This window comes from Anomaloglossus baeobatrachus, chromosome 10 (assembly GCF_048569485.1).
Source record: "Anomaloglossus baeobatrachus isolate aAnoBae1 chromosome 10, aAnoBae1.hap1, whole genome shotgun sequence".
Lineage (NCBI taxonomy): Eukaryota > Metazoa > Chordata > Amphibia > Anura > Aromobatidae > Anomaloglossus > Anomaloglossus baeobatrachus.
The window spans coordinates 37085787-37103636 of record NC_134362.1 but is presented as its reverse complement, the minus strand read 5'-3'; the positions used below and the strand labels follow the sequence as shown (position 1 = coordinate 37103636).

Sequence of the window (17850 nt, the reverse complement as noted above, 5' to 3'; positions counted from 1 at the left end):
GTTATAGATTATCATTCTATTGCTGCCCACTTTGGAAGGAGACTCTCTTGGGAAGATTCTGAGGAATTGTGACTATTGCAGCTTTGTTGTTTTGCTGCATTGAAGAAACTTGGAGTGTTTTCCTTTTTGTGGCTTTTTCCTTTGTCTGTCTACCTTACCTTGTGTTGTATTATTGTAGTGGTGAGACCAGTGCTCTCACTGGTCTTATCACTAGCCAGGGTGAAACGGCTGTTGTCCGGCTCAGTGCTCCTGTTCGTACCCTCTCCCCCTGGTTCCACGATGATCGTGGTTGCTGTTTTTCTTTTTACATACCTGAATTATTAAAAAAAGAAAACTTTCACAATTAAAGTGTGCCTCTGTTCTTCAGTATTCGTAGATCACCAGCCAGAGTGAGTTCAGGGCAAGTGAGGGCCTAAGCACGTGACGGCGACGGGGGGAAGGACCCTTATAGGGACGTTAAGTAGCTTAGGGTACAGACTCAGGTGAGTTGCAGGAGGTGTCCCCTCTCCTGAACCATGGCCTTCCTTCTATACCATCCCCATTGTCCCTGTCAGGCTGCCAGCAGGGGGAGCTGGAGTCCTGCAGGGAAAGACACTACACAGAGCTGAATGAGCAAGGAGGGGAACTCCCAGTGTGTGCTGATGCAGTGTCTGCCAGCATCAGCCGGACAGCTGAAGCTGTGGGGCATGCGGGGGATGGTCAGACGGGTCCGGGTCATACACAGTACGGGCAGCAGGAAGACCGGAGGAACTAGCAGAGGAGGAGTCGAGATAAGGTCGAGGTCAGTACCAGAGGAAACAACCGAGTTTGGAGGTAGGAGAGGGGGGAACAACCAGGACTATTGTGGGAAAGAAGGATGTGGGACAGAGGAATGGCAGAACGACTAGGGGATGGAACACAGAGATCGAGGGTACAGAGAGGGGACGGATCAGGATCACACTTACAGAGACCAGCACTCACAGGCAAAGCAGCTCTAAGCTTATAGCTGGCGCTGGTTCACCGGAGATGACAGTATTTAAAGCATCCCAGCTCCGGAAGTGAGGCCCGGGAGAAGGCTCCACCCCCTAGCCATGTGTAGGGGAAACCGTGACAGTCACCCTTGTGTTGCGCTGCACGCTGAGCGGCTGTACTCACTGCCGTGAAAATAACATTACACTGTATAGTATTTATACATAATAAGATAATTGCAAAGTGTGAATTAGACACTACTGCATCTGAAAAACCTTCCCTAAACTTGAGGCCGGTGTTTTGCACGCCAGTCTATATCCAGGGTGGACCGGAGTGAGATGCGCCAAATTCATTAAGATGCGTGTCCCTCTTCAACGATTAGACAAATCTTTCGGCTGGTGTGCTCCAGCATCAAAAATTGGGAAAGACTTGAGTACATTTATATCTTGATTTATGCCACATTTGTTGGGCACTTTTTCTATAAGTTCTATAAAATGCTAAAAGTTCCAAATGTTTGCCAAACCATGGCTTGTGACATTTTCAGGCAATTTTACTCCAAATTTTTTGTGCTTGGTGAATCAGCCCCGATGTGGTTTTTTTGAGATTTGAGGGTACGCCTATAACATATCACTGAGGTCAGAAAAACAAATTACCAGGTTTATGATTTCCGAGAGTATATAAATCAGTGATAATATAGTAGCGTTAGATCTAAATGATAGTCAACATTTTGGTTTTATCTCATTAATTAGCGGGTTGTTTTTTTTCCCCCCGGGAACCTAAGGTCAGACGTTCCAAGAATGTTTCTAAATATCCATATCATAATTAAAGGAGCTTGAGCATGTCATATATGAAATAACGATCTAAACATTTACAGAGGACGCCATCTGCCCTCCTCTCTAATACAGCAGTTTATGGCACCAGCCACTCTTTATCCTATAAATCCAAGTACCTGTTAATTAGAAGTCCTAAACGTAAAGATAACCAATTTCGCATAGTCCCATTGCTGTGGTTATGTTATATAATGCACTTCAGCCTTTATTTGCCTGTTAAATCACACAGCTGTAGGCTTTATAACTTTATTGCATGCCAGCACTGTATAATAACCTATAAAAGTTTTATTGTAGATGTTCATTCAGCGTAATGTAAAGATTATTTATATAATACCTGTTATTCTCTTACAATACGTCCCACGCTATGGCTGTATATTAAGTCCCGTAACGTCACCTGTTGGTAAAAATTGGGGTGATTGCATATCTTACCGGCGTCCAAAATGAGATCCGAATTAGTGTTTTAGCCAAGGTTGTTAAAATGTCCCTCCAGAAGTAACACCTTGACAGTGATCTTGAGTCTTAATGCGTAGGAACTAGAGATGGGCAAATCAATTAAAAGCAAATCAAACTTCTTTCTTTTGAAAATGGTGGCTACTTTGTTGGTTGTTTAGCTGGGAAGGGGTTAAAAAAAATTAAGAATTATAATTTGCCTTGCCCCTCTCCTGTCCCACCACCTTTGCTTCTCATCTGGTCCTCTGTTGATTCATTCTTCATCTTCTTCTCTTCGATCTTCACTCTCTAGTACCTTCTGCACTGACTAGACCTCCCCCAATATCATGACATTGGGGAACAATGTGTCATGGGTGTAATAACAGACTGAGGGTTTACCTTCTCATTTACCCTTTGAGACCATGCATATTTAACCCTAGAACGCATACCTGGAGCCTCGCAGGCCTGCTAGGTTACTTGTCTATGGTAGATTTCTATAGTTGCGCGTTCTAGGGTTAACCGTTGCTTTTTTCCTATAACTTCTTCCCTGGTGCAGCAGAAGACCGCTCAGCTGTCGTCATTCGGTCATTTCCGGCCTGTATATAAGCCCTCTGCTTCCTGGAGAGGTTGCTGGTTATTCTATTCATTTATGAGCTAGCCAGGGAGCAGAGAAGACTTATCATTTCTGCTACTGCTATCTGCTGTATTTTCTGGTGCTGTAATTGGTTTCTACTACCCCCTTTAATTTATCCAGTACACCTTTGGTTATCCCCTGGTGCAGGGTTTTGGTGTGTATGAAGTTTTGTTACCCCATCTGTTGTTCTGTGTTGGTGGATTGTTGGGCTCCGTCCGGGTCAATTGCCTGGGTGGTGGGGACTTAATTGTTAGGACCTGGACAGGAGACAGGGCCACGTTGGAGGCTCGACTCTGACTACCTCTAAGTCTATCATCGGGATAAGGGACAGCGCAGGGTCCCTAGTCGAAGGGTCAGCCTAGGAGCCCTGTATGACCTGATTATCCCCATAACACAATGTGCATCATGTGCATCATGACATCCAAGTCAGTGACTAATGCACATCTCATGACTAGTGATGATAGAGCGGGCTTGGTACTGCCTGTTACTCGATTGAGCATCAGAGAGTTCGGCTAATCGCGGAGCTTAGCCGAGTATCGCAGGTGCTTGGATGTTTCGTCCATGAAACAACAAACACAACACACAGGCTTGCTTCACTGCATGATGTGTGCAGGCACCCCAAGGACAGCCATTTGTATTCTCTTAATGGCTCTACTGCTGGATAAAGCAACATTTTCTGATGAAGTGTGTCAAAGAAACCAAAAAAACCAACCCCCATTCCTCCAGAAATGCTCTGTTTATGGCTAGCTGTATGTGGGTGGAGACCCGAACAGGCCAATGATTGACTTTCCATAATGCTTGTTACTTGCGTCGAGCTCGACCGAGCGTCTGACCAGTTGGAATCGAGTACGAGCATTCGAGCATTTTAAGGCTTGCCCATCACTAGTCATGACATTGTGGGTCATTGCCCATTGTGATACTATATTTGGACCAGTCAGTGCCAAAAAGGTGCCAAAGAATGAGAATTGAATGGAAAAAGCTAGCCAAGGACCAGGGTGGGAGCTAGTACAGAACAGGTGAGGGGCAAGGTGAGTATATAAATTTGGTTATTTTTTTAACCCCTTCGTTTATTATATTTTGGGGTCTGGAGAGATCTACAAAGAAAATAAATGTATTTTACCGGCAGTCAGGGCACATTTGATTTTCAGTGGTTACTTTAATGGAAAATGAAATGTGTTGGCCAAATTCAATTTTTGGTCAGATTTCTAATAGGAACTGGGTGTTGTCTTTCAGAACTCTGGTAGAAGAATAAAATTCCTTTCAGCCATATGTTCATGTGTCCAACTTTGTGGTCTTCCATTAAAATTCTGTATGTGAGGGTTCCTGTACCTCTTTTATATGCTTCCTATGGCATCTAATCATTGTGACATAACCCCCCCTCCCCAATTTAGCCCTTTCACTGAGCAGGGACTTATCTGATTGAATCAATGCCTGTAGCTGCATTGCAGTAAGACGTAGAATTTCCTGCTAATCGCTAAAGATAAGATCTAACACAAAGGTATCATTTAAAGTATCCGGACCCTAATTTTAAAACCTGTCTCCTAACATTAGGTAATTGAACATTTTTGATCCAAATAGACATCAGGGAATAAGTGTGTTTGCACTTTTTTTTTTTTAGCACATATTCACTTTTTTCAGTGTTGTGATCAAAACCTTAGAAGAACAAGGTGAGGAATCCAGTACTCAGTAAAATTATTTCCATATTGGAACTCCATAAATCAGTGGTATTAAAAGAATGTGCTCACGAACTGGTTAGAGGACACTCCTTACGTGTTTCGGACATATGTCCTTACTTATAGGCATAGCAAAAGTAAGATTAAGACCGAAGGTTATTCTGTTACAATACACCATGACTATGAATGTTCTTGACTTATACAGATGTGTCCACCCTTAACTTTCTGCATTGGAGTTTACTTTTTTCCTGATACAAATATAACATGCTAGCAAAACTTTGACTTCATATCACAAGGACTAAATGGCCACACATAGGTACATGATGTCACGCTGTGATTATCCAGGTTACACCAGATGTAAGGGAACCCCCAATGAGTTCCACCACAAATGGGTATACCAGGGACACAATACAACGGTGGTCCCTGGCACTACGGAGATGAGAGTAGGGTCACAACCTGCACTCACCTATGGCTGATCCTTGAACTCCTTGATGTGCCTATATGGGTTTTTCACCCCATTGCCGATCACATACCAAGGCCCTTGCTTGCCCTAAGCTCACCATGGCTAGTGAGAAGGCCTAATCCCACCACTGAAATAATAAAACACAAGAGCAGGTAGACAGACAGGAAATAGAAAAAAGGATATAACACACACTTGATGGCTGCAGCCAAACACCAAGGCTGCAGACGACATGGCTCTAACAACGTTAGGCTAGCAGCAGATATCCAGCAACTCCTGGAGGCTTCCAGCCTACTAGGTAGACAGAACAGAATGAGATTCTATTTCCTGCATAAGGTGATGGATCATGTGGCTATTTAAAGGAGATGGGAGTGCATCACCAACCAGCTGCATATGAGTTGAATTACCAGGAACTACTAGCAGTTAAAATAACCCTTGCTGCATCAACAGAAAACAAGTACATTTAATATATTGAGCCTCACAAGTTAATGTGGAGCTCCGATCCCAGAACCGTCACAAATATCACAAGAACGGAAGACACTCGTTACACATGTAGAATAAGCATCTCCCAACAGAGTATTGTATTTTTTGTTTTTCTTTTGTTTTGCAAAGCTGGTCATCTCACACTACTTATTTTGAGATATGTTGATCCAAGTGGATAGAAAAGGAATAATGTATTACGCACTTGCGCAGTTTATTTTGGTTTTGACAGGGTATATTGGTCGATGGGTGGAGTTGTTATTATTATTAGTATTATTATTATATTAATAATAAACCAGAATTTTTCAGATAAAAATATGATTAAATATATTTACAAAAATATAAATAATTTAACAATAATAATTGTTAAAATAGGTTATAATTTTAACAATTATAATAATTAATAGTACTAATGCTACTGCTGCTACTACTACTACTACTACTACTAAAAATAATAATAATTATTATCATTAGTAGTAGTAGTAGTATTGAAACAGATTTTTTAAATAAAAATCAGATTTACAAATATAATAAAATAAATTATTATTAATAATAAAAAAACTGAATTTTTCAGATAAAAATATGAATAAATATATACAAAAATATAAATAATTTAACAACAATAATAATTGTTAAAATAGGTAATAATTTTAACAATTATAATAATTAATAGTACTAATACTACTGTTGCTGCCACTACTACTACTACTACTACTACTACTACTACTACTACTACTAATAATAATAATAATAATAATAATAATTAATAATAATTAATATTATTATTATTAGTAGTAGTAGTATTGAAACAGATTTTTTTAAATAAAAATCAGATTTACAAATATAAAAAAAGAATAAAATAATTTAATAATAATAATAATTTAATAACACGTAATCCATGGTATCATAAACAAGAATGTTTATTAGCAAAGCAGTGCTATCACAAGAGCATACTGAGAGAAGAACAAGGAGATGTAATCATGTAACAAATTTGTTTTCCTCCATAGCTAAAATACAATACATTGGTATAGGAAATAAAATACAAAGACTACAAAGTAAAGTGTCTTTTTTTCAAAGTTTTCTTTAAAAGGTACAAAGAGCAAAATAAAGTTTAGCTATGTAGACCGTGGAATCACCTTATTTAGTTTCTTGTTTAGTTAAAGATGTTGGGGAAAAATACTGTTTTACTAATATAATGAATGTTCTTAAATGGATTCTGTAAGACAGGGTTACAAATATTTATTTGGTTTAAAAATTTAAAGAAATGCACGGTTATTTGATTGACAGCAGCTACAGAATATCTAATAGTTGGTCGGGTTTTGCTAGTTATTCCTGCCCCTGTCTGCTGCCTATCCTTCCTCCCCTTGTCTCTGTTATTACAGGGGGAGGAGTAAGGGAGGAAGGACAGGCAGCAGACAGGGGCAGGAATAACTAGCAAAACCCGACCCACCTCTTAGATATTCTGTAGCTGCTATCAATAAAATAACAGTGCATTTCACAAACTTTATTTGCCTGTATTTCATAAAGTATACATGCGATCTCACAACTAAAGGTATGTATAGAATCAGCATGATAGCGCCAGTATAGCACTGGTTTTAGTTTATATAGGAAAATCCTGGTGGTCCTCTTTAAGCATGGTGGTTGGTGAGGATTAGTATAACTTCTTGTATTTTTTTAAAAAATTAGTCTGACCTCCTTTTAAAAATAAGTTTTATCTTGAGAACAAACTATATATGATGCAGGATTAATATTTTTTTTTATATTTTACAATTATATTAGTTTTGAGTTGTCTGGTTTTTAGTATTGTGACTAAACACAAGGGGCATGCTAAATACGATATAAAACGTCCAACTTCAAGTGAATTGGGCTAAGCTGGAAAACCAAACCTGGCCCATGAATGAGCTTCTGAAAAGGATTGCTTTTTCTATAAGCGCGAAAAAAAAAAAAATTATTTCATTAGGTGAAATATGTGTGATGCTAGTCACTAGTTATGCATAGTATTGACAGAAGGGTAGTCAGGCAAGGTAACAGGAGTACACGTCAGGACACAGGGAGTAAGCAGAAGGACAGTCAAGGCACAGGTCGAGGGTCAGAATTCCAGGAGAGTACGTATCAAATTCAAGGAGCAGACAGAGATGAGGTCAGGTAGTGGTCTGAGGTCAGAAGCCAGAAGGTAACAACAAGAACAAGGAGCAGATAAAGATGTGGTCAGGTAACGGTCTGAGGTCCAAAGCCAAGAGTTAATGACAAGAACAGGGAGCGGGCAGAGAGGAGTCAAGTAACAGTCCGGGGTAGATCAGAACACAAGCACAAACACAAGCCAAGAGCACAACTGCAGAACCAGAGAGTATGACTGGCGAGGTTCTGGGAGAGCATGCTCAGTAATGAATCAGAGCAATTATCAAGAAGGTGGAACACCTGAGTATTCAACACCTCTGAGAACCTGCATGGAATCCTGTGCTGTCAAACAACCTGTCAGCTAGTGCGCAAAGAAACACAGCAGAGCATCTCCAAAATGCAAGATGCTCTGCACAAAAAGAAACATGTCAATGCCGCCTGGAAGGAGCAGCAGAGCATGACCTGTGTGCAAGATGCTTTGCACAGAGGAATAATGTCGCTGCTTGCTCTGTAATTCAGGAAGGTGCAGCAGAGAATCACCTGTGCGCAAGATGCTCTGCACAGAGGAATAAGGTCACTGCTAGCTCTGTAATTCAGGAAGGCGCAGAGAAGCATCACCTGTGCGCAAGATGCTCTGTACAGAGGAATAATGTCGCTGCTGGCCCCATAATTCAGGAAGGCACAGCAGAGCATCACCTGTGTGCAAGATGCTCTGCACAGAGGAATAATGTCACTGCCGGCTCCGTAATTCAGGAAGGCGCAGCAGAGCATCAGCTGTGTGCAAGATGCTCTGCACAGAGGAATCTTGACAATATGTTTATTATTATGTGTTTTATATGCTTTTTCTTTACAGATTTGTTTGCTATATGAATCTCTTTGTTTAGCCATCACTGATTGTCTTGCTCAGAATGTATTTAATTATGCATAGATATTTCAGAATTAATTTATTCATATGATCGGTAATACATTTCTGTCTTTATTGCTGCATTTATCACACAGTTGACTATCTATCCCGTGCATATTTTATAAATTGTATACATGTCCAATTATTATTACTGTTTGCTATAGAATGTTTAATGATCGTGTTCTTAAGAAAGCTGTCACTGACAATTGTTTTTTATTGACAGCGCATTGCAAAGTGTTATGATGTGAACATGTCAAGTGTGCACTTATATGAAACAAACATTCAGGATATCTTCTTCCTCCTTTTATTTCTGTTTATTGTTAACTCATAATGTATCTTTTGACAGTAGCTGTTACACTATTGCATACAACACTCGGCTTTCTTTGCCTTACGTTGTATATTTTCTATGTGTGTTTCCATCCTACTGTATATATATGAATATATATTAAGAAAAAGCATTTGGCTCTTTTTATTTTGTTCTTTTAAGGTTTTCTATTTATTTTTTTTCTTTTCTATTTTACCTCTTTAAATATATATATAGAGATTTTATTATATTTACTTTTTCCCGACCCCTTCTTCCAAATGCTTTTTCTTTTTTCAATGAAACCAAAGCCAAAAAATCCATATCTCTCTCTTTTTGTTTCTGTTTTTTTGGCATCTCCCCCGATCCTTTCACTGATCCCTATCTATATCCACCCCTCACCCTTACCCATTTTACCCATCCTACCCATAAGTGGGGTGAGATGCCTGTCACAAATTAAAAAAAATAAATAAAATAAGTAAAATTCATCCCCTTGAATCCAAACTTTTAAATTGTGGCATTTAAAAACAAAATCCTCAGAAAATTTCTTTATAATTTTTAATTTATTTTTTGTGACGTTTCTCTAAACTTGTCGTTTATTCGTTTTTTTTTCTTTCTTTCCTCCTCTATCCCCCCTTCCCACTCCCACTCTGTTCTGATTTTTAACCCATCCCCAAAAATCCGAAGTTCCAGCACATCTGACGTTAAGCAACCAAGGTACGGATTTAATCCACTTTTTTTTTCTTTCCCTATTCCTTGATTTATTTTCAACCCTTCATGCTGTCTCTCTCTTTCTCTTTCTTCAATATCCCATTACTTCTGTCATTCATATTCTATATCTTTCCTTCATGTGTGTCTCATGCATCATTGGTTTCAATCACATTTCACTATCATGTATACCATTGGGGAAAGAGATAGGCTGTGAGTGTATTTTTTGGAGTTTATTTCTTTATTGCTTTTTTTTCTTTTTTCTCTGTATAGCCCTTCCCTCCTTTTTACCCTAATCAAACTTTCTTCCTTCTCCCCTAAAATTTTTTCCTTTTATTCTCTTAATCTACCTTCCATCCTCCCCTAAGCTTCCTTCTTTCTTTCTTTCTTTCTTTCTTTCTTTCTTTCTTTCTTTCTTTCCTTCTTCCCTAACCTTCCTTTTTTACTTCCATCTCCCCTAAACTTCCATCCATCTTCCTAACCACCCTTCCTTCTCCCCTAACCTTCCTTTCTTCCATCTCCCTCAACCTTCCTTCTTTTCATCTCTGCTAACTTTCCATACTGCTTTCCTTCCATATTCCCTAACCTTCCTTCCTTCTCCTCTAACTTTCCTTCTTTCTTCCCTAACCTTTCGTCTTTCCTTCCATCTAGACTAACCTTCCTTTCATTTTTTCTTCCATCTTCCTAACCTTCCTTCCTTCTCTTTTCCCTAACCTTCCTTCTTTCCTTCCATGTACCCTAACCTTCCTTCATTTTTTCCGTCTATCTCCCCTAACCGTTCTTCTTTCCATCTCCCCTAACCCTTCTTCCTTCTTTCCTTCCATCTTACCTAACCTTCCTTCTCCCCTAACCTTCCTTCTTTCCTTCTCTTTTCCCTAACCTTCCTTCTTTCCTTCCATCTTCCCTAACCTTCCTTCTTTCTTTCCCTTTACCCTAACCTTCTCTCCTTTTTCCTTCCATCTTCCCTATCTTTCCTTCTGCATGAACCTTTGTTCTTTCCTTCCTTCTTCCCTAACCTTCCTTCTTTCTTTCCATCTGCCCTAACCTTCATTCCTTATTTCCTTCCATGTTCCCTTCGCCATGAACCTTCCTTCTTTCCTTCCTATTTTCCAAACATTCTTTATTTCCTTCCAACTCCCCTAACCTCCCTTCCGTCTATCTTCCCTATCTTTCCTTTTCTATGAACCTTCCTTTTTTCCTTCCTTCTTCCTTCTTCTTTCTTTCCCTTTACCCTAACTTTCTTTCCTTTTTCCTTCCATCTTCCTATCTTTCCTTCTCCATGAACCTTCGTTCTCTCCTTCCTTCTTCCCTAACCTTCCTTCTTTCTTTCTATCTACCCTAACCTTCCTTCCTTTTTTCCTTCCATCTTCCCTTCTCCATGAACCTTCCTTCTTTCCTTCCTATTTTCTAAACATTCCTTCTTTCCTTCCAACTTCCCTAACCTCCCATCTTTCTATCTTCCCTAACTTTCCTTCTCTATGAATCTCCCTTTTTCCTTCCTTCTTCCCTGACCCTCCTTCTTTCCTACCTATTTCCCTAACATTCCTTCCTTCCTTTCATCTTCCCTAACCATCCTTCATTCTTTCCTTCTCCATCTCCCTAACCTTGCTTCCTTTTCCCTTAATCTTCCTTTTTTCCTTCCTTCTTCCCTAACCTTCCTTGTTTCCTTCGATCTCCCCTAACATTCCTTCCTTCTCCCTTAGCCTTCCTTCCTTCTAGCTTAACATTCCTTCCTCCCTTCTCCCCTAACCTTCTTTCTTTTTCTCCTCTCTCAAATAATTTCTTCTTTCTACCCTAACCTCCCTCTCTTCGTTCTTTCCTTCTTTCCTGGAGCAGGGAGAGAGTAAAAGGAAGATAGCCAAGAAAGGTGGATTACAAAGGAAAAAATTACACTATGCGAGACACTAATACACCACAAAGATGTTCTCTTGTACAGTAAAAAATTAAGGAAAATATCAAGAATTACTAGCCAAATATACCTAAAATCTAGAAAATATAGTAAAAAAAAAAAAACCCTCAGAATTTTATATATAAATGTAGACACTATATAATTTATATATATATATATATATACTTATTTATATATATTTATACATATATATACACACAGTATATATATATATATGATACACTTACAAGTAAGACATATTTTTGGGGTCTTCTGGTTACTTTAAATTATACTCCCAGTATTAACAAGTGCCAAGTATTAATTACATGATAATTAGAACTGATAATTGGCTTCATAACCTAATGGAAATTAAATGAAATGCCAAATTGTTTCTTAAGGGTGCAACTTGCTCTGCTGAGGATATGTTATAAGGCACCATAAAATATCTAGAGAGGCGGAATGCTTTAAATAGAGTATATTAGGGCTGTCATCAATTAGATTCTCTAATGGCAGTAAGTGAAAAAAATTATAGTCTGTCCACTTAACAGGCTAATGAAATCCTCGTCGGAGGGAAAAAAGTGCCATAATGCCAGTCACATGATCCCTCCTGACCATTAGGCTCAGATGAAAGGGCTTGTGTTGCAACCAGCTTGCACGGTGTCACATATTACCTAATTGTGAGACTCCAATATACAATTCCATGCTAATATTGCCATATGTATGCAGAAATCTATCTCCGCAGATTCCATCCATAGTATCATATTAAATAGTATTTTGATAGATTACAAATCCTGCTTTATTTTTTTACTTAAAGGGGTTTTCCCACTAATATAATAAATTTTAAAGAGGACCAACCGGCAGGATTTTGCTATATGAGGTGCATGAGTGCCATACAAGCACTAAGATGCTGAATCCAGACATACCTGTTATAGAAACATTGGATGCTTGGTTGAGTAAATATCTTTAATCAAAGTTGAAGAAAAGCATTGCACTTTGATTGACAGGTTAAACGGGGCGGGCCTTTGTGAGTCGGGTCCTCCCGTTTATTCCTCCGGTATGCCCTCCTTTCTTTATTTGAATATTATGCCATTATCACTGTTGTTGGCGGCGCATGCGCATTGCCACAGTACTCAGGTCTTCATTAATATGGCGCCGGAGTCCGTGCATGCACATATCGCGATCTCCGGTGCCATTTTATTGAACACACTGTGGTGAAAACTGAGAAGCATCGCCATTGTAAAAAAAATCTGTGCATGCGCCGATGCTTCTTATAGTCTTCGCCGCAGTGTGTTCAATAAAATGGCGCCAGAGTCCGCCCATGCGTGTATCATAATCTCCGGCACCATTTTATTGAACACACTGTAGTGAAGACTGAAAAGAATTGGCACATGCGCAGATGTAAAAAAATAAATCTGCCCATGCGCTGATGCTTCTCATACTCTTCACCGCAGTGTGTTCAATAAAATGGCGGCGGAGATCGCACATGCACATACAACGATATTCGGTGCCATTTTATTGAATACACTGTAGTGAAGACTGAAAAGCAGCGGCACCGGGAACCGTTGAAAAAAAAATCTGTGCATGTGCCGATGCTTCTTATAGTCTTCACCGCTGTGTGTTCAATAAAATGGTGCCAGAGTCCGCGCATGCGTGTATCACAATCTCTGGCGCCATTTTATTGAACACACTGTGGTGAAGACTGAGACGTATCGGCGCATGCACCGTTGTAAAAAAAGTATGTTCATGCCGCTTCTTATAGTCTTCACAGCAGTGTGTTCAATAAATTGGCGCCGCAGATCGCACATGCACATACAACGATATACGGCGCCATTTTATTGAACAAAGTGTGGTGAACACTGAAAAGCATTGGCACGTACGCAAACATGAGAAAAAAAAGTGCATGCGCCGTTGCTTCTCATAGTCTTCACAGCAATGTGTTCAATAAAATGACGCCGGAGATCGCACATGCACGTACAATGATATATGGCGCCATTTTATTGAACACAGTGTGGGGAAGACTGAGACGCATTGGTGTGTGATCAGATGTAAAAAAAAAAAATGTGCGCATGCGCCGATGCTTTTCATAGTCTTCATCACAGTGTGTTCAATAAAAGGGTGCCAGAGTCCGTGCATGTGTGTATCGCAATCTCCGGCACCATTTTATTGAACACACTGTGGTGAAAACTGAAAAGCATTGGCACATGCGCAGATTGAAAAAAAAAATCTGTGCATGAGCCGATGCTTCTCATAGTCTTCACTGCAGTGTGTTCAATAAAATGGCGCCGGAGATCACTGTACACCCATGCGCGGACTCTGGTGCCATTTTAATGAAGACCTGAGTAGTGTGGCAATGCGCACGCGGCGCCAACAACAGCAATGGTAGTGCAATATTCAAATAAAGTAAAGGGGCAAGCCAAAGAACGCTGGAGGAGGAGGAATAAATGCGAGAAACCGACCCAAAAAAAACCTCCCATGTTGCACCTGTCAAATTGCAGTGCTTTTCTGCAAATTTGATAAAAGATATTTAATCAACCAAGTATCAGATCTTTCTATAACAGGTATGCCTGAATTCAGCCTTTTTCCTGCCTGTATGGCACTGCCTTTACCTCATATAGCAAAATCCTACTGGTTGGTCCTCTTTAAAATTTATTTTAGTCAATAGATCGTGGAATAACAATAATTTCCACAATTGGATGTGTTTACATTTTTTTTCCTGTGCTGAGATAATCTTATATATGTGTTCCTGCTATGTACTGTGTAATGGCCGTGTCTGACCGTACAGGGACATGGTCTGATCATATAACATCTCCTGGGCTGGGGAGGAAGCAAAATAGAGTATACAGTTAGCATGTTATCGTATCTGATTCTTTCTGTGATGTAAAACCTTTCCATGCCTGTTTTTATAAAATGCTTTACCTCACAGAAAGAATCATTTGTAATCCCATGCTCTAATATCTGTATTATTTTTTACTTTCTCCCATGCCCAGGGGATGTGATATGTCCAGACCATGTCCCTGTACGGTCAGACACGGCCATTACACAGTACATAGCAGGGGCAAATTTAAAAGTTTTTTTTCAGCACAGGAACATTTTTATAAACACATCCAATTGTGGAAAATTATTATTATTATTCCAAGAAATATTGATTAAAATGAATTTTAACATTAACTATATTCATGAGAACATCCCTTTAAAGAATAAATTAAAGACCTGTAGATTAATTTGATACTATGAAGGGAATTTGCGGAGATAACTTATTATTATTCCAAGATCTATTGACTAAAATTAACTTTGTTCGTGGGATAAACCCCTTTAATATCTGAATATAGATTAGTTGCTATATATTTCAACAGAGTTTCAAATTTCTTTGTACGATTTTTTTATTCTATTTTTTTTTTTAGCCTTGGGAACTGTCCCAGCAAATTCAGGGATGTACCAAACTAAAAAGGGGCGGGGTTTACATAAAACATCTCCATAAATGGTTAGTCATGGGTGGGACTTGGTTATTCCTGGGCAGGACTAGAGGTTTTCTGAGTCTGAAGAAGGGTAGATCTAAATTATCCCTAAGTTGACAAAAGTAATGTTGGTAATTTAACCCACGCATAGATATAAAGATACATAGAAAATATTAGAAGATGAATGCTTGGGAACTAAGGGTGTGTTTATTTATTACGTATGCCTTGCCCATCACTTAAGGGTTTTAAGCACCCCCCCCCCTCCAAGTGGCGACTTCAGTCTTCCAGAAGTTTCCTTTTAAATCTACATCTTTGTAGGAGACTTGGAACCCTGTATCAGAAATTGAGTTATTCTAAAAAGGTATTAAGAAATTTAAAAAAAAAATATCTTAAAAGTTGGAAATTCTTTTCCTTTTTTTAAGCTAGCAACCAAAGCATGGAGGATTTCATATATACCAGTATTTCGATAACTTTATCTAAAAGGATTGTCACCTTTTAAGATTTGTTCCCACGTAGCATCTCCACTGTGGACCTCCCGCAGAGAAGATGCCGTGATATCTAAGGCGACATTTACTGTTGCGGATGTCATCGACAAAAAGGAGGGGGTCTTCACATTTCACATTCCAAGGGTGAAATTCACACCAACATCTGCAGCATAAATTGATATCAAGCTCGATGCTATGCTCAATAACGTATATAGTTTGCCGAACGTGCATGAGATTTTCTTAATATCTCATTCACTGCGAAATGCGTTGGTTGGGAACATACAGTATCCTGAGACATCCTCCACCAATGTGTCTCGTTATCGTATTGTAGGATTAAGAATTAGGTCTACCAATAGGTATCTCCTTCTAGAAGCTAAACCCATGAGTCCTGACCACTTCTAAAAATCCACCATAGGGCCTGCTGAGCCTCACAATACAAATTAAATGTAGTTTCCGTGAAGATAATACCAACAAAGTCAGGAGAACATCAGCTCACCGATATCGTGATCCATCATGAAAAACTCCAATGAACGAGAATAGTAGAAAACCCGACACCTTAAAATCCAAAAAGTTTATTCAATAATGATTAAAATCCAAAAATTTGCACCGAGGTACAGAGTATGGATAGGAGTGTAAGGCAACGCGTTTCTGACCCATGGTCCTTAGTCAATGCTTAGATGTAGAGATTGCTTAGTAAATCAAGATGTACAGAGCATGGGTAGGAGTGCAAGCCAACGCGTTTCTGACCCATGGTTCTTAGTGAATGCTTAGATGTATAGATTACTAAGTAAATCAAGAGATACAGAGCATAGGTAGACGTGAAAGGCAACGCATTTCTGACCCATGGTCCTTAGTCTATGCTTAGATGTATAGATTACTTAGTAAATCAAGCAATATAGAGCATGGTTAGGAGTGCAAGCCAAGCGTTTCTGACCCATGGTCCTTACTCAATACTTAGATGTATAGATTACTTAGTAGATCAAGCAGTACAGAGCCTGGGTAAGAGTGCAAGCTAACGCGTTTCTGACCCATAGGCCTTACTCAGTGTTAGATGTATAGATAACTTAGTAGATCAAGCAGTACAGAGCCTGGGTAAGAGTGCAAACTAACGCGTTTCTGACCCATAGGCCTTACTCAATGCTTAGATGTATAGATTACTTAGTAAATCAATTTATAAAATAAATTAAAGGAAGGGTCACTTTCTTTCTTCCTGCTCTTCCTTATCTTTCTTCTGATTTCCTTCTTTCTTGGGTTTGGATTATGTAGCACACTTACGAGGTGGTTCGCTGTCTCTGTGGTCATCCCTCATCTCCCACTCTGCATGCTGCGTGAAAAGTGCGCTCTCTTATTCTCACGTACTCGCCTGTCACTGGGTCCTTCATCATGTGCTGCTACTTGCATGTTCTGCTAGCTCTTCTTTAAGGACATATTGTACACATATGAGCCGGGGAATATTATGTATCTGTGTATGTGCGCATGTTCGTATTGTTTGTCTGTTGAGCCAATGTCACCCGTTTTAGACCTCTTGTAAAGTAAAGGCCTCTGTGAACATTGACAGCCATATTTTACGGGGCTCATTTTGTCAAATGGCTCAAGATAGTGGTTGTCTATGATCAACATTGTTGTATGTCAAAGGAAGGATGACTACAAACATTGGCTTGTATCCTTCGTTAAAGGAAACCTTCCAGGACTACTCTACTAATTAAACTAGGGGCATGGCTGTGTAGGTCATCAAACAGTAAAAATGATACCGGTCTTGTAATAATCCAATGAGCCAGTGATGAGACATCAATCTTTGAAGCCACATGCATATTTTCTTTGGGGCGTGTCAATGAACTCAGAGTGCAATCACACAACCCAATGTACTTCCAGATGACTAATTCTCTTGTGGCTTTAAAGTTTGATGTTTCAGTGATGGCTAGAGATGATTGAGCCCAAACAGTAAAGTTTGGTGTTGGTACTGAACACAGACTTTACAAAACAATCAGTGTTTGAGTTTGGAGATTGGGTGCTTTATGAATGCAAACCACTCGAGTGATCATTGGTGTACTCGGGTATGCTTGGTGGTCGGTCCAGGGCAAGCCTTTTGCAGTGTTTGAATGGAGGAAAAATCAGCGTCATCAGATGTAGTCTGCACAAAAAAAATTGGAAAAACTCCTCCCTTCTCTGGAAGGGATCTCTTTATGGCTGGCTGTATGTGGGCAGGGGTCCAAATTGCCCAATCAGTGACTTCCAATGGGGTTCAGGTCAAGTCTTGGTCCCAAACAGAACGTTATCTAAAGTCTCGATGAACCCAGCAAACCTGAACTTCCACCGGTCCACTAATTTCTAGTGATGGAACATCGGATACATGCAAGCCTCAGCAATGGCATATTGAACACACACAAATCTCAGCAATGGCATATTGAACACACACAAATCTCAGCAATGGCACATCGGGCACACACAAATCTCAGCAATGGCACATCGGACACACACAAATCTCAGCAATGGCATATTGAACACACACAAATCTCAGCAATGGCACATCGGGCACA

The 17850-nt window shown here is 39.6% G+C and overlaps 1 protein-coding gene across 16 annotated transcripts in view; it reads left to right on the top strand.

The window, feature by feature from the left end:
- Positions 1-17850, top strand: part of NRXN2 (neurexin 2) — a 955311-nt gene that overhangs the window by 305349 nt on the left and 632112 nt on the right. For 15 of the 16 annotated variants that reach the window (XM_075326071.1, XM_075326065.1, XM_075326063.1 and 12 more), the window contains exon 5: positions 9465-9494. The exons of the other annotated variant lie outside the window; for it this stretch is intronic. In XM_075326071.1, coding sequence (XP_075182186.1) covers positions 9465-9494 — 30 coding nt within the window. The remainder of the gene's footprint in view (positions 1-9464; positions 9495-17850) is intronic. 16 annotated transcript variants of the gene reach the window in all.